Source organism: Pogonomyrmex barbatus, unplaced genomic scaffold, assembly GCF_055798465.1.
Source record: "Pogonomyrmex barbatus isolate J1 unplaced genomic scaffold, ASM5579846v1 scaffold4, whole genome shotgun sequence".
Lineage (NCBI taxonomy): Eukaryota > Metazoa > Arthropoda > Insecta > Hymenoptera > Formicidae > Pogonomyrmex > Pogonomyrmex barbatus.
The window spans coordinates 6,008,757-6,036,528 of NW_028297138.1; the positions used below are offsets into that span (position 1 = coordinate 6,008,757).

Genomic DNA, 27,772 nt, shown 5'->3' on the forward strand with positions numbered 1-27,772 from the left:
CGACAAAAAAGAGGGAATATTCTTAGCTATAAATTTTATTGTACTGCAAGTAATAATGTACAAACTATAAAGATATCTAATGAATTTAAAGCGCGATATGTAACCAAAATATTCTTAAAATCTAGAGCGGAGTGACAATGATGTTACAAAAAAGAAATAATTACAAAAATAATCATGGTGTACAGATCAAATATTTTTTTTTTTAAGGAATAACACAAAGGTACCCTGATATGATTCCAAGTTGGCGAAGTTAAATCTAATTAACTCGAACTGGAACAGGGTAAAATCTCTTACAGATGTAACAGACTTTTCAATTAAACTAAATATAATAAAATGTAGCTCATGTGCCAAACGATCTCCTTCCGATGGGAGTTAATGACAATCCGATATCCATAGAAGGAAGATTGACATGATAAAAAATAAAATTAAGAATAAAATTAAAAAAAGAAAATTAAAAATATAGAATTAAAGATATTTAAAAATCTATAGTTGCGTCATAGTCTTGAATGAAAAACAATAATATTAAATAATAATTAGTATATAACATTCTGAGCTATATCTGATCTGTACATCGCTTTAATAATATATTTACTTCCAAAAAGAATTGATTTTGATAGATAATGCTTATAAACGAAACAAGTATTCATAATATATGTAATATGTAATGAAAATAGATAATATATTGTTTGTAGACTAGAAACTTAAGGTAATGTTTATAAAATTTTTGCCCCGTTTATTATAATGCCATTTTATGCGAACTCTACTTAGACCGCTCTACGTTCACAGTCGATACAAACGATACTACCTCATTACGATTAACTTTCGATCGAAGACGCTCGAGCTTATTCCAGATCTTCATCGCCTTACTTATCAGTCTTCAAAAAGTAATTAGACTTTGTATCTGTTTGTGAAAGATGGTATGAATTGGTTAATAGGATGGAAATAAAATATAGATTGCCTCGTCTCTTCGATTTATCATCTCAAAATACGAAGATGTACAGCAATGGATCACCAACGCATTGTGCTACACATCGTACGTAAGTTTAAATATGTGCTACTAAGACTTTCTACATCTTTCATTCATATCGTATCGATATATATACAAAATTGAATAAATAATCGATTAGAATCACCGCAATGCACTATGGATTTTGGACTGATTCTCTCTCTTCTTTCAAACTCGGAATTATTCTATATCATCATGTATATATATACACGGACAAAACGGACAGGAATGGTCTTAAGATTTCCTGCTAACATTTCACACAATTCTGCCCTTACTAAAGAAGTTGACATCGCGATGCGTATTGCGACGATATTATGGATAGTACTATAACTATTTCCTGGATAAAATGTTGAAGGACCTGCACGCACTCCACAACGTGTACGCGACGAGACGACGAGAAATGATTAAAGTTATCTACTCGTAATGCATATCACATGTGACGAATGTGTGTGGACGAACATATATAGCAAGCGAATATACACAATGACTAGCCTGGAACGAAGAGGAGGCGATTATTACAGAACTTATTTACGCTTTATTTGTGGGGAATGTCGTCCCTCTATACCGTCGTCACCCGGGTGGACCCTGTGACTACCTCCGCTTGAACATCCGCCACCTCAAATTTACCCTGACCCTCTGACCTAGTTTTAGTCATCTGCGATGGAATGTCTGGCTTCGGATTGTAGTTAAAGGGCGGTACGATCGCTGAAGCTGGCGTTCGTACACCATTACTGCTGTTTTCCGTTGTTGCCGTCGTCGGATCCACACGGATGAAGGAACCGAGTCTGGATATCCTCTTGGTAAGATCCGTTTCTGTCGCGAAATCGGCGTTCGGTTGTTTTCTCATAGTCACCAGAATGTCACCCAGTTGCGTGGTTTCCCGTTTGTACGTCTCGGAAGATTTAACAGGGATCTTACAGGGCGCTTCGTGAGCGTTCATGCCCGTCAAGTCACAAGAATTCCTGTACTTGACGCCGGCGGGTCCAACTTGCGTGCCCAAAACCGACGGTCGATTGGGTTTAGACTTGTAGGACGACGCCTCGCCATCGCTGCTGTCCTCCTGGGAAATCCCCTCGAACGTGGAACTACGATATAATCTGTATGCCGGTGGATTGTTGATGGCAGCCGCAGTGTCTACCTCGGTGGCACTATTGGCTGGCCTTATCCATTGTCTGGTATCTGGCTTCTCAAAACGCTGCTTGTTCTTATTTTCTTCGACTTTCTTCCAAAGACTCGCAATCTTGCTTGTCGCCTCCTTCGCCAACTTACGATTTTGTACGCTTATAGAGGAATTAGAAACTATACTGGAATTACTATTAGATCGTTGCCCCAATGGTTCAATCTTCCGAATGGTTTTGTCATTTTGGGATACGTTACCGTTGAGGATTTTTGTTGACGCGCTTATTTTTCCAGATGATACTTTCTTCGGCGCCATTAATAATCCTTTAGGTGATTGCACCTTTTCGGAACTGTTGGCCATTGTCATTTTTGGTTGATACGCTTGATGCGTTTTCACAGATATCTTGGATTTTCCTACTGCCGGATATATCTTCGATGAAGCGCCTCTGATCGGTTTGGCAATCTTCGTTTTTATCGGAGAAGCGGATGTGGAATGCACTGTTGGCGCATTCTCCACTTCTGGCTCGTCTTTTGTAAAGGTGCCTTGACGTTCTAATGGCTTGATTGAGACCTCCGGCGGTTTGCTATCGCTCTGATAGTTCGAAGAGCAAGCTGGAGGTGTACTGTGACGTTTAATGGATTTCGTGAACGTCAACGAGGATCCTTTTTGAGGTACAGAGGCTCTTTTAGACATGGCCGCTAAATTTCGTGTTTTTTTCTCTGTATCTGCGGAAGACGGAGTTTTCTTTGGACTCGTATTAGATTTTGGAGAATCTTTTGCGGCAGCGGTCGAACTATTGTTGTTCTGTCGCAAAGTGGTAGCTCTAGTAGCTCTAACAATGGGTGAGGTATTGCTGCGACCTATCGGTATTCCGCTAACAGGATTCACTTGCTTCAATGGAGAGGATTGCGGAGTCGTTTTTCGCGTTATTGGATTGGAATAAAGCGCCTTCCTTCGTCCTCGTATGGCTTTTGGACTTTCCGGCTCGGATTTATCTGTCCCATTGGAATCCGCACTCGGGTCTCGACCTGGCATTCCCGGCTTGATTATTCGTGGCCTTTTTGTCTCTCTCAATTCCTGTTCCTCATCAGCGCAGTTGAATTCCTCATCACTGCCAGAATCAATTGGTTCTGCCGAGCCCGAATCATCGTGAGCGACTTCTACATGCTCAGCTTCTAATTCCTCATTATCAATGTTCGTGGAAGTTTGAACATCATTAGCATGCTGTGTACCCATGAGTTTTTTCGAAAGTCCATTTACGAAACGCATTCTTAGATTGCGATCTGATTCAGGATTATTCGTCAAAGTGACAGTTTTGCAATGCAGATTATCATCTCCGATAGAATCATTAACTCTACTTGATTCATTCAGAGTGTTCAGCACTATAGTGGCATTTTGCTCTAGCATAGTTTGAATCTCCTCTCGCACATATCCTTGCGCATTTGCTTGTCCTTCTTCAGTCGCAATATTTGAGATAGGATTGCATTCAATCTCTTTAAACATAGATTCTGAATCGTTCAACGTTCTTGTGCGATATCTTTCTTTGTTTTCCTGCGAATCTCCACGTTTCCTTCTTAGTGCCTTGCACACGGGCAACTTTGTGAGCGTAGGGATCGAGGATTTGACGGGGGATATAACTTCTTGTTTTTCGACAGAATCTTCAATGGGAATATGTGCTGCTTTCTCCTTAGCTTGGGCTACGTTTAGATCTGAAAAGGGATTCTCTAATACTTGTGTCTGAAATCTTGCTCTATTCTCTTGTCTGCGTTGCTTTGGTGTCAGTTTTGAAAAGGGAGAACACTTTCGAGGGATTTTATCGTCCGCGCCATCGGTTGTGCCATCTTGCCTGCGACGTTCTTCTTCTTCTTTTTTAACGATCTCTGCGGCAATGGTATACGTTTTGTATCTTTCTTTCGCCAAATTTCGCTTTTGTTTCGGAGTCAAGTGGTTTCTCGAATGTGATCGTTTCTTCGGCGTTGATTCTGCCGAACTGCTGACGCAGTACTCGGATGAGATTGGCGTGGCCGCCTCGTCAGTGTCATTCTCTACCTCGTCAATCACCTCTGCTACGATTGAGTGTATCGCTTCATCGGTGTGCAGTTCCGTATCTATGCACAGCGTATCACTACACATAGTATCAGTAGTCGCCTCCATTGTGGACTCGTCCATTTCAGTCACCTCGTTAAATAAGGACGGCGGATTGATGTTCTCTAAGCATTCACTAAGACTATTGCTTGCGCTGCTCTGCATACCTTCGACATAACGCATGCATGTCATGGACAATACGTTAGCAACCGGTTTTAACATCTCAAATACCGCCGGGTCACTGCCGGTTAAACTGTGCGAATCCTGTTCCTTCGAATCTGCAATTTCCGATGTGATGCTAGCCACACTTAACATACTATTCTCCATATCACCCACGTCTGGCAGTTCATCCATCATGGACGGTGGCTTAACATTTTCCAAATGCGAGCTGGTGCACTCGTTCAACAGATTTTCCAAGCTAGTTGTGTGGCTCTGACTTTGACCCAATGCTCGCTTGGCCACTACGCCGACCGGCAAAGATTTCTTCCGTACGTTGCGAGAATCATTGGAATTTTTCATTGACGCTGGTGGCAGCGATGTAGAGTAACATCTATCTCGATTGATGAACGTCTCGGTGTTATCAGCAGTACCGGCATAGCTTGCTGTCAATGAGAGTAAACTTCCCATCGAGGATGGCGGTTTGATCGCCTCGAGATCGATAGACGTCAAACTTGTTGTTTCAAGTTCGTTCTGATTATTCGCTTCCGCGTCTACCGCTTCCGCCAGCTTGATAGCTTCGCGCTGAATAATCTTCGATTCTGTCATGTTGACGGGTTCATTGTTCTCTGACATAGTGATGCGTTGATCTTCTTGCGCATCACTATTAAACGAAGCAACTAGTGGTGCGCTTATACTGATACTGGGAAAAGAAACATCATTGGGTGAATCCTCATTCCACGTGTCACATGTCAAGCTTTGCTTCATGCCGGAGTCTCGTTCGCGTATCGCTTCAGTTTGCTGAACCAATGTTGCCGTAAGTCGATCTAACGAAGCAATCATAGCATCAGGGTCTCTCTGTCGTCTATACGTCTCTTCTTTCATATCTTTTTCCGCGCTGTCACGATGCAGAACATCCGAGGTTCTCACAATTTCGAAGGTCACTTCTGGCTTTCCGCTCATGTTGCCATCAATCTCGGATATTTCTTCGTTATTTCTTTCTTTTATGAAATCTATTTGTTTATTGTATAGCTCTAACTGCGACTTAACGTAGTCTGCGTTACTTTGATTAAAAGCGATGTTGCCTTCGGATTTTATACCAGATTGAATACATAGTTCAAGAAGTGCATGTTCGGATTGTTCGACAGAATCGATTGACTCACTACTTTCAGAATCTTTTGTGAATGATTGCTTCATAGATGGAATGTCTGTGAGCTGATCATCAATTATTGCTTCTGTTTCAATGAAACTTTTTCGATCCGCGCCGCTTTCATCATTTGCTACAAAATCATTGGAAATGTTCTTATCTAATGCATCAGATTTTTGTAATACAAATACTGCTTCTTCTGAGAAATTATTGCCGAGACCATTATTTACTGTTTTCATAGTTGAAATATTATTTGACTTCTCACTATGTGTGTATTCGTCTTTCATATTTATTGTTTCCTGTAAAAAATATATCATGTTTTAGAATACAATTAAAATACAATCGTTATAAAATCAATATAAAAAGTCAGTTTAAAATATTCTTACTGTTGCTTCAAGTTGGATATTTTTCTTAGAAAGATTTTCATTATCATTTTTTTCGTCTGCTCTATTCTTCTCCATCGAAATATTCTCAGTTATTCCACGAGACTCTGCATATTTTATATTAAATAATAAACTATCGGGTATTACAGTTCCATTATGCTCGACCTGATCCAAGGCAAGACTAGTTTGATATCGAGTTAGATTACCTTCTGCTCGAGGAAGTTTTTCAAGATTATTTCCTATAAAGGAATGCCTGTGTCTACAAAATAAAAGAACTCCATCAAAATTTGAACAGAGATTCACATAATTTCCATCATTAATATTTTACCGATTATTTTGCATTCCAATGTTAATACAAGCGGCTAATAGATCTTCATCATCCTCGTCTCCATCACTAACTTGATCTGTACATAAGTAAAAATTTGTGTTTATTAAATTATTACAACTATTTTTTTAAATAATTTTTGCAAAATTATATTACTTACATCCTGAATCGTTATTGGAAGTTTTTAAACCAGTACTATTGGATGAGAGTTCAATGTCACTCGGTAAATCTTTATTTAGTTTGCAATTATTTGATTTGGACTCTGCAAATTTATATTATTTGTATTGAAGAAAGCCTAAAGTCTAAATTTATATGAAATTTATATGAAATGTTTGAGTTAAATCAAATTATTGTCTTAAATTACCTAGACTATTAATTCTAGAGCTAGATTCTCCATCATGATCGTCATTATATTCAGGATTTCCTAATATCATTGAAATTGGCGTCGTTCTTACACTATACAAATATTACAAAAACAATTATATATTAAAAATAATTCTAATTTAATATTTAATAATAAGACTGATAATAAGATATAATAATAATCTTATAATTAAATTTTAATTATATGATGCACTTATTTCATACAAATATAAAATATCGCGATTATTTAGAAAATACAATTACCTTGAATGGCTTTGTATGGTTGTGTCTTCTCGATCGTCTTTGAGATGTTTGTCCAAATCTTCCTCAAGATATGGTAACGAACGATTTGCGCTCTCATCGTCCGTAAGGTGCGTTACGTCTCGTAAATTCAATTCTGTTTCCGATTCGGCAAAGTTATTTAGTTTTGGTACATCCGTCAAGGACAATGCTTTACATTCACCGTGCTCTTCCACATGCCTCGCCTTATATCGCTCCGCTGATTTCTTCGACAAACTCCTTATACGAGTATCGTCTTGCAGATCGGAAGCGGAAGTGGCCCTGGACGAGTTCAAGGATGTTTCGCGCGGCGTTCCCTCTGTATAATAAGTCTTGATCGTGTCCTCGTGTAAAAGTCCTTGATCATTTCCCGAGAAAAAACCAGAGTGTTGTTTCTCATCGTCTATAGTTTGTTCGCCGTAGCGTAGACTGTAGTCAGTTGGTTGATCCAAATCCGTTTCGGCGTAATCACTGAATAAATTATCGTTCGAACTACGAACGATTGTTGTGGGCGATATCGCCTTTTGAATGTTGTTTAGTGCATCGTGTTGATGTAACAGAGCTTTTTCCGCATACACGTTGCCGAAGCTCTCACTTTCTTTCACAGAAGAGACATCGGACAGATAAGAGACCGGCTTTGAATCATTGATGGTCGCTTTGGGGATTGCTCGCCGATAATTTAATTTAGTGCAAACAGTCGCTTCGATATCTTCGGAAACGCTGGACTGGCTACCAGCCTTAGACGAGGATGACACGCTCTGATCAATTAGACACATGTTGTTTTCCATGGAAGAATGCAGTGAGGTTTGAGAAGGTTCTTGATTAGGCGCTGCAGCCCACGATATGGTAGAATTTGTGCATCTCAACTCATTCATATCGAAACTGTCGGATGATCTCAATTGTTCAGGTATTGCATTTTGATAACGCAAAGTGTATTTCCTTTCGGAGGAAGTGGCTCTCATATGACCGTCACTTCCCGCACCGTTGTTGCTGAATCCGACCGCGGAGTGTAGCGATGAGGACTGTTGTTTGATTTGCGAATCGGTTGGCGATATTCCGTTCAGAACATGGCGATTAACTCGCTCGAACATGGTGTCGGAATGCGTGCTCGTTACAGAACGCATCGAGTCTCTACTCTCGCTTCTGGCAACTCCATTGCATTTTCCGGTGGATGTGCTGGGCTGACTGTGCAACTGATAGGACCGCAGGCCGTGAGCGTTGATACCCAGAAAGCTATGATCAAGTTTGAATGTGAACTTGTCGTCTTTATTGGTTGGTGATGTGCTCGGCTCAATATTGTCACATGTCTCAGCCAGATTCTGGTCAATCTCCTGCTCTAAAGCCCGCTGCCTGCGAGCGACCAGACTTGGCAGAGTTGACAATCCAAGTCCGCGAGCGGTAGAGTCCAAATGGACGAGATTATTACAACCTGGCCTGGCACTTAATAAATTCTTCAAAGCAGCGCTAGAGCCCATCGAGATCATCTTGTGCTTGGAATGAACAAGACTACGCAGCATCGGTACGGCACCCAGGTCCCAAAGAAGACGTTGATCTTGGGGACACCGTGCAGATAGATTCCAAAGTGCTCCGCAAGCATTGCTGACGACTGTTAGGCTGGGCGATCTTAGTTGTTGTAGGAGAACCTGCAGACAGCCTCTTTCTCTCACGATGGCTCGATAGTCCTCTCGTACCGCCACGTGACTTGACACGTTTCTTAGAATACCACCGGCGTTTTCGACTATCGCAAGTGTTTTAGACGGTGCCTTGTAACTTAACATATCCACAAGAAAAGCTAGCGCGCCGTCTACGGCGCAAATGTCTACCTTGTTCGTGCTACAATGAGCCGACAGATTCCATAAAGCGGACAGAATTGATTTTAGTGTAGATTCCTTACGACCTTCCATAGCAGCTTTCATCAGACCTGTCACCGCTCCTACTTCCCTGAGAGTCTGCTTGCTGCTGCTATCAGCGCGCCAAGACAGATTCCTCAGGACACTCGCTGTTACTTGTCTTAGATCGTCGCTAGGACTTCTCAGTTGTGAGACCAACGCTTTCATGAATTCCTTAAAGGAACAGAGCAGCGCCTTGTTATTACCATCGCCGAAAGTCAAGTTGGTCAATGCCATTCCTGCGTATCGTCGCAACGTGATGCAGTTCTGATCATCGCTTTCGCTGCCGTGGGCCAAATGATCCATCTCGATAAGTTCTGCAACAGCGTGGAGGCCACCGAGTTGGCACATCGCATGGCGATGAGCCTCGTCGAAAGACAGTTTCATGAGCGCGGCTATCGTCGTCGCGGGGTGTCCTCTCTCGAGATCATTCGCAGGTTGACCCTGTTCCAAGGATATCCTCAGACTCTGACAATAGTCACGCAACTGCTCGAGGAATCGCAGCACTCGCGCCTCCCGACGACCTGCCCTCTCGTCGCTTTTGGCATGTATCACGTTGTGCAAAGCTTGCATGGCTCTATCTCGGGTATCAGGATTTTGCCCGGGCGCATGAATAAGCTGCACCAACAGCGGCAAACAGCCCGACTGTCTCATTACTAAACAGCTATCTATGGAAGTGCTCATAGACAGCAGAGTAGTGCTCATGTCATCCCGGCCGTTCTTCTCAAGCATACCCAGTAAATTATATACTACGTCCACCTTAGCGCCCAGTCGTCGGTGGCCCTGCAACTCCGCAGAGTTGCTTTCGAGACCCGCGGAGTTTGATGAAAAACTCATCACGCTGGCTACATCCTACGTACAGATACAAATTTCATGCTATTTTCATTTTTCCAGATAACACACAAATGTCTAAAGAATATCCTGATATCTCGGATATCTCTTTAGATAATTCTTCCGTGTTATTTGAGATCTACATATACATAGTCTTTAAGAAGCCAAAACCATCAAATATCCTTTTTATCACATTGAGACGTTACAAAAGTATGGTTTTGCGATACCTCGTATGCGTACGAGAGGCGGCACGCGATGCAATACACCGTTATAATCGTTCAACTTACATTGTGCGCGGCGAGTGATGTGCTCTGCTGGGCCGGAAAGCCAATCTGCTGATTAGCCCATACGTCTCTTCTGATGGGCCACGTTCCACGATACAAGGATGGCAACCTATGGGTAGGCAGGGAGGTGCTGTCCTGCTTAGCTTCCTCCTCGCTGCTGCCATCCTCGTTGTAACGTTTATTTCTTCTCAGATAGAACTGTAATGCAGAAAATTTTCCTTCTAGATTTCCGCTCTTATATCACGCACAAGAATACATTCTTGCAGTTTCATTCATGCAATTTTTTATTTCGCAATGATTTTTACATCTTCAGGATTAAAAAAATGATATACAATTATTTTACATGCTAATGTTGGTTTCTTTTGTCATATATATTTATTGTGTGTGTGTGTGTGTGTGTGTGTGTGTGTACACGCGCGCGCACACACACACACACACACACATCATATAAATATGATTCAGAAAAATATATTGTTTACTGGTTTCGCAAATGTGAAACAATTTGCAATTTTGTTTATTAACATCGTCGTTAAGCTTCGCTTAAATGCGCGCGACTCAAACGAGGACACGAGTTTTACATTTGCAAATTATCAATGCTATCCATGTCGGGTAACGTATACGAAAGAAAACGTGCGGCATCGTGCTTGGAGCTTGAAATTTTCAACACGTGCGCAAGTGCGGATGAATAGGAAAGCAATGCTGCACGGTCGCATCGCGGAGGGTGACGACTTAAAGGGCCAGACCCAACGAAAGAGAAAGGACGGAGCCGAGGCTACCGAGGCTTAGGGAGAGAGAGGAAATGCGTGTATGTGTGTACGCGGAGACGAAAAACGAGAGAGAGAGAGAGAGAGAGAGAGAGAGAGAGAGAGAGAGAGAGAGAGAGAGAAGAGAATGGTGGAGGACGACAGTGAGACAGAAAGCCGAGGGCTGTAAAATCAATACGGGATACGTTAGTGAAGGTGTACATACTCGTGCGCCACGAGCACAAGGCAATTCGTACGGCAGTGGTTTTCAACCTTTATTCCTTTTACAGAAACTTATTTTCATTAGAAAAAAGGAAAAGAAAACATAAATCACAGAGAGAATTACATTGTAATTTTATGCAATTCTAATTTTTGTATTATTAAAATTATATTCAGAAGAAACATTTGTATGTATAAATAGAAATATTGATAAAATATTAATTCTTGTCGCAAAATATTAATTCTTGAATGTTAATAATCCTATTGTTAATATTGTTACTTCTTGACTAAAAATGTTTCTACATTCAGAATCTTAATTATTTCGTAATTAAAATGCAGATAATCTAATTTTGATAAAATAGATGTCATATTAACTGAGCCTAAATGAAATTTTAGCAATTTAAATGAAACAATTTTGTCTTAAGCGCAGTAATGGCATATTGCCAACTATGATATTAATATCGACATAACAAACAATATACCATTCTAGCTATACAATTCGAATTGATCCATAACAAATACTAGCATCGCGTTGCGTCGCAATGACAAGTTCCATCCTTAAAGAACACTCCACCAGCAAATAAATTTCAAAACCACACAACTGCATACAAATATAAATATATTCAGAATATTTTTACGCACGTTGTCACGCACAAAAATAAAGAACGCGCTTCAATAATATGTGAAAAAAAAAACAAAAAAAAAACGCTACCTCGGGACTCGGTGTCGACGAGCGTCGCTCGTCCTCCTCCTTAGCCTCCGGCTCCATGGCATCTTCCTTGCTGGTCTCAGCAACGAGAGGAGGACCCGGGTAGATACGCGGCGGCCTCGGTGCGGCGGCATCGACGGCGGCGGCGCCCTTCGCTGCAGCGCATCTTTGCGTGGTGGCGGCGGCAGCGACGACGGGGTTGAACGACGCTGCTGCGGCGTCGGCGGCCGAGTCCAGCCTGCGCGATGCCAGGGGTGGCGGCGGCGACTGCCGTCCTCTCTGTGCACCCCACGCGCCGGCGACGCCTTCCACCCCAATGCCCGACGCTGCCGCTGCCGCTGCCGCCGCCGCCGCCGCTGCCGCCGCCGATGACGAGCCGCACGACACGCGACCTTCCGTCGCGCGCGGTCTGTCCCGGCGGATTTCCGCGTTCTCCTGAAAAGAAAGAAGAAAAGGGAGGATGTAACCGCGGAAGCGGAAACGAAGACGAGTAAAAGTAACGAGTGTGTAAAGAGAGTGCAAAGGGGAGATCTTTTCGAATAATAATTTCTAAAATTCGAAACTTACGAAAAAGAAATCGGACGAGAGATTAATAAACGCGCGAGACAAGGGTTCAAAAGTTCGCGCGATTTAACATGATGCAAATTTATGATGCTTATTTATATATCGATTTGCACACAAATATCTTCCGTCTCATCACGATTTTTCTATACTAAAATCATTAATCAATGCGCATCTAATTTGTTGCCTTAACGTATCTATTAAAAATTAATACCTATGTATATAAATCTGCATGTATCTTTTCAATCTGCTGCCATTCACTATTTGACAAAAATGGTGAACGTGTGGGCAGAAATGGAAGGAGATTATCTTTCGTTATCTACCATATCTAAGCCGCATTATGCGATGCAATCAAACGCATCCGGTACAGTCGTAATTAAGTGACTTGATCTCAACAGGTTTATCCGCAAATAAATTGCTTGATTCAACGCAAAGAGATTTTTGCGACATTTCGACTGCTTCGTATCACTCGCGCGCAATCTTCTCCTCACCTGTTGGTGAAAGCGTGTAAGTGCAATAATGATTGAAATCATTATTTATATAGTTGCTCGAGCATATATAGAATTGTACGCTTATTTAAAATGCACGTTCTGTGCCACTTTCCAGTTTTAAAGTCAAGGTCAAGGTTCTAAATATATCGCTATATTATATCAAGATAACAAGGAACTCCCGATTTTAACTCATAAGAGTAACCTTCATAAAAAATAATAAATAATCAAGCAGCGATGACTCGCACGACACACACACACACACACACACACACACACACACACACACACACACACACACACACACACACACACACACACACACACACACACACACACACACACACACACACACACACACACATTGGCATTACATACGGTCACACTACATATGTACGTTGCGCACCGTTAATTAGCGCGTTGTTCGCGATATGATTGCTTGCGTAATTATGTGGGAGCGAGACGTTTTATCGCATCACAGCCTTGCATTCCACGTCAGCCGCCAGAAGTGCCTCGACTCATGCGAAAGACGTTAAATCCAGACGTTAAAGAAGTAAAGTCGTAATACATAAGACAGGCAATCGCAAGTTTCAATCATGTATGGACATGCGTGGGTGAGCATGCATGTGTTAACGCAATGATTATTTAAAAGATTTTATTAAAATTATTATATTACCGAGAAAATCATCGAGAAAGTAATTTCGATGTCCGCGTGACTCATATATTTCGTTCATGTATTACGGGAACAGTAAAAAGCGAACTCCGATCAGATATTATATATCGATAACGAAAAACCTAAGTCTATCGATAGTGCATTACCGCGTTCTATCTCTTATATATATTTTTTTTTTTTAACTAGAGAAGGAAAAGATGATTCACATTGCTATTTGGATCCGGTTTTTCAGACCAATCATAATTTCGATCAGCATTTTCATCAGACTTTGACGAAAGAATTAGACAGTAAATAGAAACGAGGTAGTTCTCTGAATCTGCATCTCCTTTTGCAGTGCGTAATTACAGTGCATTGAACTCCGTGAATAAGCAAAAGCGAGCGCATCTCCGTTATTATTCGCAGATATATACTTTCACTGTTTTCTCCGGCGTTCCGATATCCGATAAAATCGCGTGTGATTTTTTTTAAAACAGCCCATGCGCTTAAGATAATTAAACTAGAGCTAGACTAATGAAGCTTAGAGTTTACTCGATTATTACTCGATAGTAATAAACGGGTATAAAATTGCTAAATTTATAGCTCTCGATAATCGCTCGTCCAAGCTCGCGCGTAGACCGTTTCGGTCGCAACGTGTGTTTTTCGCATTAGAAGGATGATTTTTATTTTCTGTATCGCTCGGTAAAATCGAACGATCCGCTGAAATCCGCAAAAAACGGAAACTAATAGGACAAGGTGAGAATTTAGCACTTATAGCTTTCACCGCGGCATCGTTTTCCTTTCTCCCGCGTACTCATTAACCGGCGACCGGAAAACTCACGATTTGCGATCGGAAAGATACGCATGTTTAATGCAAATAAAGGTCTGCACCCATATCAGAAATCATTTCGCGTGTCCACGAGATAACTAACAAGCCGTCGTTTAATCGTCGTGATTTACTTGTGGGCGTCTTACGTATGGCACAGGTAAGCGGAATTTGGCGTATTCGAACCGCACACCGTTGCGCGGCGGTGATGCGGATGATGCGTCGAGATAAGAGGGATCCGTTTAAGAGGGACGGATCCGACAGTTTAATGACGTCGTAATTGGCGAAGTGACTCACTCAATTGCGATCGCAGAGCAGATAGATAGCCGTTTTCGCGATGATGCCGCGCGCACCCGTGTATTATTTCATTTTACCCAACTCGAAATTATTATCGTTATAATCGCGTTATCATGATGAAAACATGTTATTAATGATACCTAGAAAAGACACTGTGTCATTAGTAATTGTGAATCACGAGAATTATCCATAAGAAGTCAATAATTTTCGAGTAAAATAATTCAAGATAAGTTAGTGAGCAAGTATTTTTTAAATTTCTTCTTTAAGAGTATACCGATAATTACCGCTGGTACTCGGTGTGCATGGAAAGCGGTTCTATGGAACCACGAATTTTATTTCCGACACGGCCGAGCGAGGAAGTGTATTTTGGTCACGAACGGTTTGTATACGCGCATAAACTACGGCGCGAACGCCTCGCCTTCACGCCGCGCTTTTTCACGCTCGAAGGTGCTTTTTTGTCATCGTGTACGTTATCGTAACACCGCGTTAAATAATCGTGCTCCGTCCGAGAAATCTAGACTGCGACAAGTGTTAGGTTATTTTTTCGCAGGCGCAGTCGCGCTGCGTTCTTTTCCCTCGTCTCGGTCCCGGTCTTAATCACGGGAAATAGAATGACAAAGCAGACAGCTCCATGTCACAAATTACTAACATTTCCGGAGAAAATATCAGACGTCTTTAAAAGTCTGCGCGAAATTTTAATCATTTAATGCTTAAATTTTACCTTGTGAATAATTTTAGGTATTATATACCAAGAAATCTTACGTTTTGATTACGTATATAACTAAAGCGATTAAGCCGACGAGATAAGAGTGAGATAGGCACCCGAAAACATTCCAAACTGATGACTGAGCGTAATTTTCGGAAGGTAATTTAGAGAGTTTAATATCGAAAGGTAGATAGAAACCAGAGCATGCCGTTCAGTGATGCGAGAACGACGAAAGTAAATTTCCGGCCGGTGCTTTGGGAGGTGTCATGATGCGCCCTGGTTGCAAGGAGATCTATGCCCATTCGAATTATCCTAATTGCTCGAATGTCCGGAGAGTTCGTAACAAGTGCATCGTATAAATTTCGTATTACTTTGGCGAGAGAAATTGCAGCTCACTTAGAAACAAAAAAAAAAGAGATTTTCTACAAATATTATTAGCCCCAATAATAATAACTTCTAGCTAATAATATTGTACTATCGATCCGCTTACGTCGATAGATTCTACTGCATATACATATATTAATTATTATAAATGTACGTCTCGTCAATCTCTACATAAATGTCGAGTGACGGTGAAAATATTTAGGACGATATATTGATACTTTACGTAAAATATGTATATATGTCATACATCGATGCAGCTATTGTTTGAGGCTGACATTTCAATGGCGATGACCTAGTTAACGGTTCCACATCGTCATCGAGCTTTGCTTAGAATAATCACCTTTTCGTTCCTACGCAAATCATCGGATTCCTCGGCAAATCGCGCGAGAGTCGAGCAATTGGCGGTCGACACTCGCCAATGATCTTCCGGCGCCTCATCCAAATCGATCCTTCGCTCTTTGTCGAAGACGTCGACGGCGATGGCGGCGGCGGTGGTTCCGCGGCTCTCCATGATCAATCTCAGCCGATTTTTTTCCGTCTTGGCGATCTTCTGGTTTTGCGAGGCCGACGCAAATTGGCCAGTACGTGGAAGCGGGATCATCGTAGCAGTCAGTCCACGATTACGAGAATCCGGCTCGCCGCCGCCGCCGCCGCCGCCGCCGCCTCTCGAGGACTCTCTGCGTCCTCCTCCTGGAGCACTTCCACTGTCTCCTCTGCCTCCTCCCCCTTCTCTTCCTCCGGCTCTCGACAGCTGGTCGCGATTTTCGCCCGGCATTTCTTGCCGCGTCTCGAATTTAGTCTCATGGAACATTCACTCGTTTAGGAATCGTCCGCCTCCTCCAATCTCGACGTTCGCATGAAACGCGCATTGAAAAATTGATCGGACACTCTCTAACGGGTGGCGCTCCTTTCTCTCCCTATCTCTCTTCCTCTCTCGCAAGATCTCTCCCGTTATCGATCCTATCGAGACGAGAGAGCAGACGACTGTTCGTCCTCCTAAGGGGACCGACACACTTGATCAATCACTGATCAATCTAATCAACACCGTTTCGTTGATCCACGACGCGAAACGGTGAGATCACAAGAGAGAACGTTATTCCTCCCGGATTCGGCACGACACGCACCGTGCGGACCGTTTCTTCTAGCAGCAGCGGCTTAGAGACGACGACGGCTCCATCGTGCACCATCGGACGTCGAGTGCACCGGAACGCATGCGCCGAACCAAAGATTTTCAAAATGTCCCTCTGGCATTTCAGCCGCTGCCACCGCTATTACCACCGCGACCCACGAGTATCCTTGATCCGCTTGTGCGCCCCCCTCCTTCCACCCCCCCTTTGTTGTATCAGCACAAGTTTCTACGAGTACAATTAATCGCGCGTTCTAATCAAGTAGGTTGTGAACTGTCTCATTCGCGGATACGTCATCTCTCGTCATCTCGCGTCAAAACGCGGTCTCGCGCGACAATCAATAACTCACAAATCACGTGGCTCTCGTGGCAAACGGATGCCACGTTTTTGGAAATAGATATTCAAACGCGTGCGGTTCGACTCTAAAGATAAAGATCTCGTAGTAGAGACAATTCTGTCTCATTGTTCTGTCATAATTTTCAATGTTAATTTTCCGATAACTCGATCAGATAGCAATAGGCATAGGCTTAAAGGTCATCAAGTGACATTAAAGGTTTCACATGAGATTAATGCGACAAGAGTGTACATTTTGAAACGGAAACGCGATTCGAGTTGACAAGAAAATATTTACTTCTTCGTAATTTTTAACAATAAATTCTTTAGATAGAGTGCACATGAAATCACGTAAAGATGTAACAACTCTTGAATGTAATATTATTTCAATTTTATTTAATTTTCTTAAAGAATCTTGTAATTTTAATTATTTTAACATTTTTTATAATTCGACATTTATTATTTAATTTTAAAATAATAATAAGTACAAATGGAAACTTTGATGCGTGCCCCATGGGAAACATTCAATTTTGAGATAATCAGACGTGCATTCAGCTAACACTTGGGACGTATTCGTAAGAGGCAAAGGGACCTAATTCAATTTCGGGACTGCATTAATTACCGCACGCGTTTCCGAGATTTCCAGCAGAAACTGAACAAACGAACGAACGAACGAACGAACGAACGAACGAACACGTTACATTGGTGCAAGCATTTCTCTTGTCGCGAGATTTATCATTCCGTTTAAGGCAGAGGTACAGAAACGTAGTGCGAAAGAACTTTGATCGTTTTCCTTCCCTCTCCGTTCCGTCCGATCCACCAACCCCCCCCCCCCCCTCCTCCCCCCGTGATATATCGCACGTGTCAACGTCTCGACGTTGCGCGTGCCATTTATAGTTGTATGCAGCTGCCTGTTCGCAGCGGCCCACACGTACGTCTCGCGTTGTGCGTTTCGCAAGCTCGCGGCGCCGTGTCGCAGCGTGATCGCGACACGTGCGTGTCGCGCACGAACGGGTATTCACATACGTCACGCGCACGGTTTTCCCTCAAACGGTCGGTTGTCGCGTTCCCTTCGATACGCAGATAACCGTTGAGATCGATACGAATCGAATTCGGAATCGCGCGGAATAACCAATGCAACGCCGCGTCGTATCACCGTCGATTCCCTTCTTATTCCCGGTTGACGAGACTCGCTTTGCGGTACCTTAAACGGAAACGCGCACTCAATTGATTCACTGATTCACTCCGCCTCTCGCGGGATATGAATGGCATTCCTTATTGATTCATCTCTTTTTTTCGTAAAGAGAACGTTTGCAGGAGGACAGGAATATGGCGGAAAAGAAAGGAAAGTTGATGAATTTTACTTGTATTTTCCATGTCAAATTGCAGTGTTTTTGCAGTTTTAGATGTAGATAACTAATTGTTAAGGAGAACGGAAATAATGAACGCGGACTATTAGAACACCATTCGAATTCAGTTCGAATAAACAGTTCTAGATAAATTGATTTCAATTTGTCACATCTAGCACTGAATACGCATTTCAAAATACGAGTAAAAAATAATTTCCTAAATAACGATAAGTCGACAAAAGAGACAGATGACGCACCGCGAAGCTACACTGTCGAGTACGAGAAGACGCGTACGAATGCGTGAGTATCGCGGAAACGTGGCAGCAGATGAGCGCAATTAAAGGGAAATCGGCATCTTCAGTGGAAGATTCCGTGAATTGCAGGAAGAGAGGCGGAAAAAAGAGAAACGCGCACAAAAGAAGCGAGCCGGCGGCTGCGAGAGGAACGTCGCCGACACTCCGCCGCCTGACCCATACGCACTCACGATTGGCGATCGGCCGGCCGCTTATCGCGTCTTTAATCAAAGACGATTAGACGTCAGAGAGACTGGTCGCGGCGCGACGACCAACTTCGGCTTCGACCGGGTCGCGAGTGAAGCGATTTCTTCTCGTCGCGGGACGATTTCCGCGGCTATCGCATTCCGTCGTCGAACGCGGGAGACAAGATCCGGAAACTGATTTCGCGAGAAGATTCCACAAACCTTCCCTCCGCTTAACGAGGCTGCGTCGCGGCGGCTTCTGGAATAACGTACGGAGCGGCCGCTGCACGAGCGGAGAGTGTCAGAGTGGATGAAATAAACTGGCGTAGGTTAGGGGATCGAGGAACAGCTGGGCCTGGACTGTTGCACGCCATCACTGACTCACTCGATCTGTCTCCCCTCCCTCTTTTTCTTGCGTCCGTTCTCTCTCTCTCTCTCTCTCTCTCTCTCTCTCTCTCTCTCTCTCTCTCTCTCTCTCTCTCTCTCTCCTGTTTCCGTGGTCTCGTGGTCGGCCTCGTCGCTCCTCGGTAATCGCTTCTCCCTCCCTTCTTTGTCTTTCTTTCTCTTTTTTCCTGGTCTACAACGAGAACTTTTCTCTTCTCCGTCTAATTAGGAAGATGTCTGTCTCCGCTGTAGTCTTTCTTTCGCAAGGGGAATACACTTTTCGACTCTTGACGTCTCGAGATTGGTTCAGATTAAATGACAAATTGTTTATTAGCAGCAACGCGAAGGAATATATCATGAAACGTTCCGTTTGCGATGCATGTGCATCTGGATGTAAATCTATGATTTATGTTTCTTATTATTTCTTTCCCGTCTGAGGAATACCTTCCACTGCGATTCAAGAGCTTCGTCGCAATTTAATGAGAAATTATTTGTGATGTCTTAGAACGAGATACACTGACATCATTTTAATCTAATATAAAATATTGCTTCTCCGCAAATATCTCAGCTGCGCTTTTGCGCTTAAACAAAAAGACTACATATCAATCATCTCACAAATAAAAGTACGACGTTAGTAGATTTTGATATATTTTATATATATATATATATATATATATATATATATATATATCGAAAAAATGAAAGAGTGCTAAATCTTTTGGAAATATCTCCTTTGTCTTCGTTTTCTATTTACAGACTAAGAATAAAGCATCAGCGTCAAAATATCGATTGGTTTAATCGATCGTCTTGCAAACATTTAGCTTCTTCATACTTTGCCCCCAGTACTTTAATAAATTATCAAAGAACTGTAATTAATTATCCGATATTATCCATAATTACTCGATCGGCCTCCCACATATTTTATATTTTATATTTCGTTCTCCAACAAATTACCGTGTTCTTCGTGGGAGATTATCAACGAGCTTTCCTCCGGTGTGTCTAATCGACGGACTCCTTCCTTTCACTGTTTCTTGCCGTTCTACCTCTTGCGGAATTACTGTCGAGGAGCTCTCCTCGCATCTATCTAATCAGGAAACCGCGGCATCCCGCTTCTCCTCTTCAGTGATCACGCATTTCATTAAGCGAATGGACCTTCGTTGCTATTAGATGGATAACAATCTCATTCTCTCGACGAGGAAGTTTCTAATTGATGTAAGAGGAGGAGATCACAGGCATGAAAGTGACTCCAGATCCAGTAATTAATGAAATTCGTATAAGAGATTAGTATATTTCCGCGAAGCAATATGCGTACGAAATGGCGAAAGCCATCGATAAACCGCTGCTTTGTTGTCGTTCGATTGCAAAAAGCTGCACTGTGCACAATATCGCGTGCGCTGTGCGAGAGCGTGCGAAGGATAAACGGCACTTGGTAAATCTATATCGCGATACACAGCACGAGATTTCATTAGCCGCAAAATAAAAAGAATGCCGGGATTAGGTCGATCTGCATTGGCGTAAGCCTCCTATCTAAATTTATACCATAGAAATATCATGGATATATTACATAATCCAATCTCAATGCAACATATCGAAAAGTTCGAATGTGCATCTTGATCTGCATATCATTTTGCATATCATTTTATTTATCTTGATGTACATCACTTTTTACTCGCAGAGAAATTTTTGAGATATCCGCATTGTTATCATTCGATCGCTGTCGCGCGCACGCAATGTTATTTATATTATGCAAATCTGGCTATCACATTTTAAATTATCTCTGACATTTTTTTTTTTGTACATTAACATCTCCGTAATTCATTGTTTTCCGCTGACAAAATTTCCGAAATATTCTCGCGAGAAGGGACAGGAACATAATTCTCAAACGCGTAATTAGTTATGTATTTATGTAGTACGAATTTTTTACGTGCGTGGCAGGGAATCGGGGCGCGATCCGTCGTGTCCCACAGTGTGATATATTTTAGCCATTTCGTGGGAACGAAGAGGACCCTGATCGATAACACGCAGCGGGGTGTGGTAGTGGTGGTGCTGCTGGTGGTGGTGGCGGCAGCCCTACCGATAATTCCCCCATAGATGTGGCGCATGCTCGCGAATTAAATTCCTCCCCCTTCGGTAATTTCACCGCGCTCCGGTTTCTCCCGCTGAAGGGCGGCTGGGAGTGAAAGAGAAAGAGAGAGAGAGAGAGAGAGAGAGAGAGAGAGAGAGAGAAAGAGAGAGAAGAAGAAGAAAAAAGAAAATGTGCGCCGCGCGCATAGGCCACGTGTGCAGACGGGTTGCATATAATCCGCGACCTTGAACGAGCGAGCTTGAATACTTTTATGCGGCGGATGTTGGGCGCGATGTGGAATAAAATTGCACGACGAATGTTCGTCGAATAAAGAAATAAATCGGCAGGGCGCTCGCTATTATTTCAAAGAAATGAGAAATTGTACGAACGAGATTCTCCTTCAACGATGATATTTTATATATTTTTAAAAATAAATTTTAAAAAGTCCGTATGTCTGTTATACATTCTGGAGTCTTGCAACTTAAAGAGTTTTAAAGGGTATCTGTTAACCTGCGTGTATCTGTTTCGTGTAACTTAGAGCTGCAAGACAGAGTTTAGAGGCGATTGCATGCAGGTCAGGACCGAGCAAATACGGATGCTACGTATTACCTTGTTCGCCACTTCAGCGTATTATAGTCATTAATGCTAGTGCTTTATGGCGATGCATGCAGTGCGGTGCATTTAGTGTATAAATGCATTACTGTGTAATTACAAAACAAATAATAATGCGGAGGAAATACGCGAGTTACAGAAAATTTCAAGTTTCGACATAAATAAAAGATCGGTCCTTAACCGTAATAAAAATTATATGATAAACTATATAACACACAAATGTAATTAATAATTAAATAACTAAAAATAAAAAGAAAGCGTGTATGTTTAGGAAATTAATATTTCTTTTGATTTTTGCTGATAATTAATACGCTTAAATTTCTGTCGTAGAAATTGTCCGTTTGAAATTAATTCGATCATTGGCATGCGACGCGACGAGCGGAAGAAAAGCGAAGGTAAAGGAATAAGTCAGTCGCACACGCGACCAGAATTTTCAGCCAGATGGGGTCGTTGTATTAAACGTTGACACCTGCCGAACAGACCGGTCCGGCACGCACGGATTTCGTGCGTGCGTCGACCAGGTGCAGCATCGCTTACCTGCGATATTATCGGATGACGATCGCGACTTCGCCAGGCCAGAAGCCGGCTGGTGAGTTCGCCCGATCGAGCGCTCTCGATAGAGTCCAAATCGCGGCGGTATTGTGGCCGAAATCTCAGATTGCTGCAACAGTGCGATAACGTTCTCATCATGAATCGCGTTAGTCATAGCGTTGATAAACGCTTTCGTTGAATGTGCCTATTAATAGACGCCTGAAGGTACGAGGAGAATGCACCCGCGGTTGTTATTACAAATCACGACAATCGGTTATGTCCGACTCTAATCCGAAGTGTCGCATGCAGTGCGAGATGTGCCGGAAGATGAAGTCAATTGATAAATATAAAAATAATAATAAAAAAAAAAACATTTTGATAATTATACGTAAGAAATAAGTGAGTATTATGTAAACATATGTTATAAAATTAGAAATTCTTGGAAAAGTGCGCAGATGTCCGCAGACATCTTGTTGTTGCTGCTGCTTCCTGATGTGCGCAAAAGTATAATGTATGTGCGCAGATTTACCGCGATTCATTCGCGAAGTGCAAGCCGACGAGAGCTCGTACGACTCCATACGTTCGCGCGGAGATAAAAGGGAACGACGTAACGTGCACTTACACGTCGCACAAATGGAATTCCTCTTACAGACGCGATGCTTTCTCCGCAGCTTCCGTCCAACACGATAGCTCTTTTTCTCTTTGTCGTTTTTGAGCCGTTTCTACCCCCTTGGAGGGAATGAACGAAAGCTGCGGATCTTTCTGCCAAAACAAAATGCAGAAGGATGCGCGAAATTTTGCGTACATTTTATCTCGACGCGTTTTCCTACATTCTCCTTTTCTTTAACGCTCTGTATATAATTTATCACCAATTTTCTTCGCAAAAAGATTCGCAAAGGAGAAAATTCTGTACTCACTTGCATTCAGCAAAGGAATTCTGTCCTGCCTCGATTTCCTGCGTTTTATCACAATGCCGTATCGCGTTATCCACCAGCAGTTTCCCTGCAACATGAGATTATATTATAAAAATGAGGCGTACGAGACGAAATTTATTCTTATATGAGTCGTATATGAGTCGGTCCGACACGTAAAAAGTCACTCGTAAAAATAAATATTTAATTATTTAAAAATGTTCTTTTCGCACGGGACGACGTTTGCTCAGATGGTCGTCCCCTTTTTAAGGTAAAGAAGACGTGGAAGCTGAAAAGGAGAAGCTAACAGCTCAGAGTCCCAGTTTTCTGCCTGTTAGACTTCCACGTCGTGGTTCATCTTTCCGTTGATGACTTTTTCAAAAATAGTACAGCGAGAATAAACCGTAAAGAAACGAAATACAAAGCGCGGCCATTCGTGCAGCAAGAAAAAAATCTGATAAAATATAAAAACGAGTCGGCTTTGTTTTTCTTCTTCCATTTTGTGAACAAAAATTCCATATGCGTTTTTGTGATAACGGAATATCTATAGCGAAATTTGTCGTAAAATATAGATAATAGATAATAGATATAAATATATAAATATAAATATATCTATATATTAGAAATAGATACAGATAAATAATCAGAAATTAAAGACATGAAGATATGGTATCTTGGAATGAAAATAAATTGACAAGACTTTCAAAACAATCTTTAATTCGTATATACTATCGAAATAATAAAAAATGTACAAACAATAATCGAAAACCATTTTTTTTCTAGATAAATTATTTTATTTTTAATATATATATTTTAAAAACAAAATCTCTTAAAAGTCAACTATAATAATAAAGATAATATTAAATATGTAATATAACGCAAAAATATATTTTATTTATTCAAACATTAATAAATATATCAAATAAAAGGTCTTTCCCAAACGCACTATTAATATATATCTTTAATTAATATTCATTTATTCTCGCTTTATTAGCACTGTTAACACATCTGTGTATTGTATGCAAAACTCAATGGAGCATTATAAATTAATATTAAAATGGAGAAATACGATACCTTTGCACGTCGTAAACTGAACTGAATAAGAAAAAATAAAAATTAATCATTAACCATTGCAAAAAGGAATATCTAAGTATAAGCGGTAAAAAGAATTTCAGTGAAAAGAACATTTCAATACAAAATGTCGGATTAACGAATATCATACGTCACAATAAATACTCTCCTTGAGTGACATTTACTCAGAAAATCCATCGTACATTTTCTTAAAAGCGCCTGACATAGTCAGTAATGTAAAATAATAAGAATACTCTTCTTATTTCGAAGTTCTTGAAACAACATTCACGTAACCTCATCGACCATCTTACTCGTGAAGTTTCGCGATAGAGGAAACGAAACCGAGCCGATGTTTCGTAACTTTATGCGGAACTTCCTGCTTGAAAATAAAACTCGCATGCACCGACGCAAGCTCCCCGGAGATCTATCGCGCACCGAATTTATTTTGAATTTTGATAGATCACCGTCATTTCGCAACTGTTCCTTGCGTGCGGGCATGTAGAGTGTTGCGCAACGGACTGAAGCTTGTCGAGGAAAACGCGATATGCGATATTTATCGAGGACCAAAACTCGGAATGAATTCGCAAATTATATTATGGACTTCGTACGATTAGTTATGGTAATACAAAGCCACCCACTGCGTATAATATTTATGATTCAAAACATATAACAAATATCAAACGCATATAAATTGTTATTATTATTAATTACAGGTACACATTTCCTATAGTTATTGTTCCTATTGTTTCGTTTTAATTGCACGTCCATGCGTAATCCCTTTCGTTTTAAAAAAAACTTTATTTGGATATCACCGAATACCGAATGAAAGATAAATAGAATCTCGCATTGATTTTTATCGCTCCAAAATGCAGAAGGATTAACTAACGACATCGCGATGCAAAGCGAGACGGACCAGTTCGTTCGAGACGGACAAGACGGAATTGGTTGTGACAGTTCGAACAGCGCTGAAAAGAGAACCGGTGAACTTTCATCCCGAGATGTCACGGTGCTTTTACTCTCGTTTCCCCGACAAGGATCTTCCCCGACTTGTCGTATTTCCCCTTCGGTCCGCCACTTTACGAAGTGCTTTGGCATCTGGATGGCATCGGTCCAACCATCGTTGCCTGTCCTTCTTACGAATCTACAGACGTACCCACTTGCCAGACGTACCGGGATCGTTCGTAAAAGCTTAAATCGGATCTTACTGGCGATTCGTACGTCTAAGATCGATAACCAAATCCGAGAAACGAGAGTGAACGCGGATGCTTTCGAGAGATATCTGAAAATAAACTCGTCTGTTTCGATAGCACAGATTTAATACATGTAAAATACTTGCAAAGCTCTCAAACGCGTTTGGCAGCATACACACGATTTTTCGATCGCTTAAACGGCACTCAATTTTCCGTACACATGGAAATGCATCAATAATCTTTTTTTGCAACAGTTCACGACGAAAGTAAGTGTTGAACAATGCAGTAGGCATCAATTCGTATTATTGCCTATGTTTAGCTTTTTGCCGGACGCTCATTTGCATTCTTGCAGTTAAGATTATTGGCGCGCACGAGGTTCAACGAGAGTTCAATGCACCAGTTGTGCTGTCATATATTAGTATGGTTACCTCGAGACTGGACTAAGAAGTATAGCCATAGGCAAGATCGATGCATCGCGAACGAAACGAGTTTGTTTACCGTTTACGTGACTGATCGATAAAACCTTCACATTTCATAGATAGACATGGAATTCTTTTCGATTAAGAGACGATGATTTTTTTATCTGCTTCTGCTTATTTTGGAATACGTTTTCGTTTCGTTACTCTTCATTATTTTGATTCGCTTAAACGGTACCACTGTAAAATAAAACATTGCCTTACCTTTCTCGTAGTGTTTCCGAACGAGGGAGAAGTTGTGATTCACATCTGGTGGATCGGCGTTGTCAAAGAGATCGGAGGACAATTGACGTTGCAGCAGGATCGTCTCATGAGTGAGCTCACGAACCTGGATGAGAAGTTCCTCATAGCTCGAAACTGGAAGCGTCATCGCTGTGCTTTCCGTGCTTCACCGCGCCTTTGCGCACGAGTCTTGCCCGTATAGCCATCCGACTTTAATTCTGCAGTGAAATATTTATGTGACGGGCGAATAAAATAGAAATGAAATATATTGATTATGCCGCTGTGTGTGTGTTTATGAGAAATGCTCGTTAAGGAACAGAAGAGAAATATATTTCAATTATTGTAACGTGAAAGAATATAACCAAACATTTGTCTTTTAGTGATTTGAATAATTTGTTAGAGTTAAATAATTATTAATCACGGTGATATATATATATATATATATATATATATATATATATATATATATATATTAAAATAAATGGCTGCAATGCGAAAAGATAATTATAGTATCACGTCGGACAATACGCAGATGTTTTTCCTGACGCTCGAATAAAAATCGGAGCAGCACGTTTTTAATCTCATGTCGTTTCTCACGTGTACAGTTGCTACGGAATACACGAGGTATGAGCGCGCGAAGAAAGATGTTTTCATTACATCAGAGAACGAACGCCTTCACTGTAGCGCGTTTAAAATCATTCTCGCAAACGAAAATCCTCGGGAGGATATTGTTGCAAAATGAGAATTTCCGAGAGATGAAGATTTTCGAGATGTACGCGAACGGTTTTCGGAAATTCACATTCGTGCAACACCTATTAATTTTATTTCCAGTTATCGGTAACGCATTTTGGTCGAAATCGAAAAATAATCAAATATATATTACTTTAAATTATTATTTTATAAGCATTTATATTACATTATAATATTGCATATTACGTATATTATATTTGTGCAAAGTCTATTTGAACTTTTTTTAAAAACTCATTATTCACATAAATAAAGTTTCTAAGGATCTTTGTAAGCAAATTGTGCGGGACAACACGACACGACGTTATCGATAGGCTGTGTCCAAATTCTATCAGAATCGCAGCACTGGAGATAAGAATCTGAATTTTTGAACGCGACACGATTCTTCCAAGTGTTGTTGCGAATTCATGTATATGCAACACGAAGGAGTGTTACGTGTTCTCTCCAAAGGAACTTTTGTTGGATGCAACGGGAGGAAATATCGCACTCGTTCTTCCCCGGGGGGGCACTCGTTGTCCCTTCCGTCTGGTGTTACACGCGCTCGCACAATGGCCCGAAAGGTGCATACGTGAATACGCCGTGCATCGTCTATCTCGAGAGTGCATATTATGAGCGCGATACTGTGTGTTGCAACGAGTGGAGGGCTCGATCGATTGTAAAAGAACCAAAGCGTGCACACATGCGTGCCGTTTGATATGCTCGCGTGTGTGCGTTGCGCGCACATCGAGTGTCCCAGAACACGGAGCAATTCAGCAAAAATATAAAGATTGCGATATCTATATTAATATATGCGTGCCTAATTATATAATTGAATAAACGATTGTGT

At 41.5% G+C, this 27,772-nt stretch overlaps 1 protein-coding gene across 5 annotated transcripts; it reads right to left on the reverse strand.

The window, feature by feature from the left end:
- Positions 1-19: 19 nt before the first annotated feature.
- On the reverse strand, positions 20-26,416 carry LOC105433821 (uncharacterized). 5 transcript variants are annotated; one of them, XM_089080600.1, is made up of 11 exons: positions 26,182-26,416; positions 23,247-23,331; positions 22,336-22,459; positions 11,543-11,974; positions 9,872-10,066; positions 6,850-9,605; positions 6,587-6,678; positions 6,383-6,484; positions 6,226-6,301; positions 5,901-6,156; positions 20-5,813 (listed from the first exon to the last, which is right to left on the reverse strand). In XM_089080600.1, the coding sequence occupies exons 1-11, from the start codon at positions 26,345-26,347 to the stop codon at positions 1,566-1,568; spliced, it is 8,532 nt and encodes a 2,843-aa protein (XP_088936726.1). In that variant the 5' UTR covers positions 26,348-26,416; the 3' UTR covers positions 20-1,565. The 5 variants fall into 5 exon arrangements, with proteins under 5 accessions (XP_088936726.1, XP_088936727.1, XP_088936729.1 ...); XM_089080601.1 differs by lacking the exons at positions 22,336-22,459; positions 23,247-23,331; positions 26,182-26,416 and adding an exon at positions 15,791-16,731 and having other exon boundaries at positions 5,901-6,004; positions 6,104-6,156; XM_089080603.1 differs by lacking the exons at positions 22,336-22,459; positions 26,182-26,416.
- Between the last annotated feature and the right edge of the window lie 1,356 nt (positions 26,417-27,772).

Coding starts and splice junctions, on each gene's coding strand:
- LOC105433821 (XM_089080599.1), bottom strand. CDS start 16,261: ATGTTCCATGAGACTAAATTCGAGACGCGGCAAGAAATGCCGGGCGAA. Junction 11,975..15,790: donor ATTTGCGTAGGAACGAAAAG/GTGATTATTCTA, acceptor CTTTCTTTTCAG/GAGAACGCGGAAATCCGCCG. Junction 9,606..9,871: donor CATCACTCGCCGCGCACAAT/GTAAGTTGAACG, acceptor ATCTGTACGTAG/GATGTAGCCAGCGTGATGAG.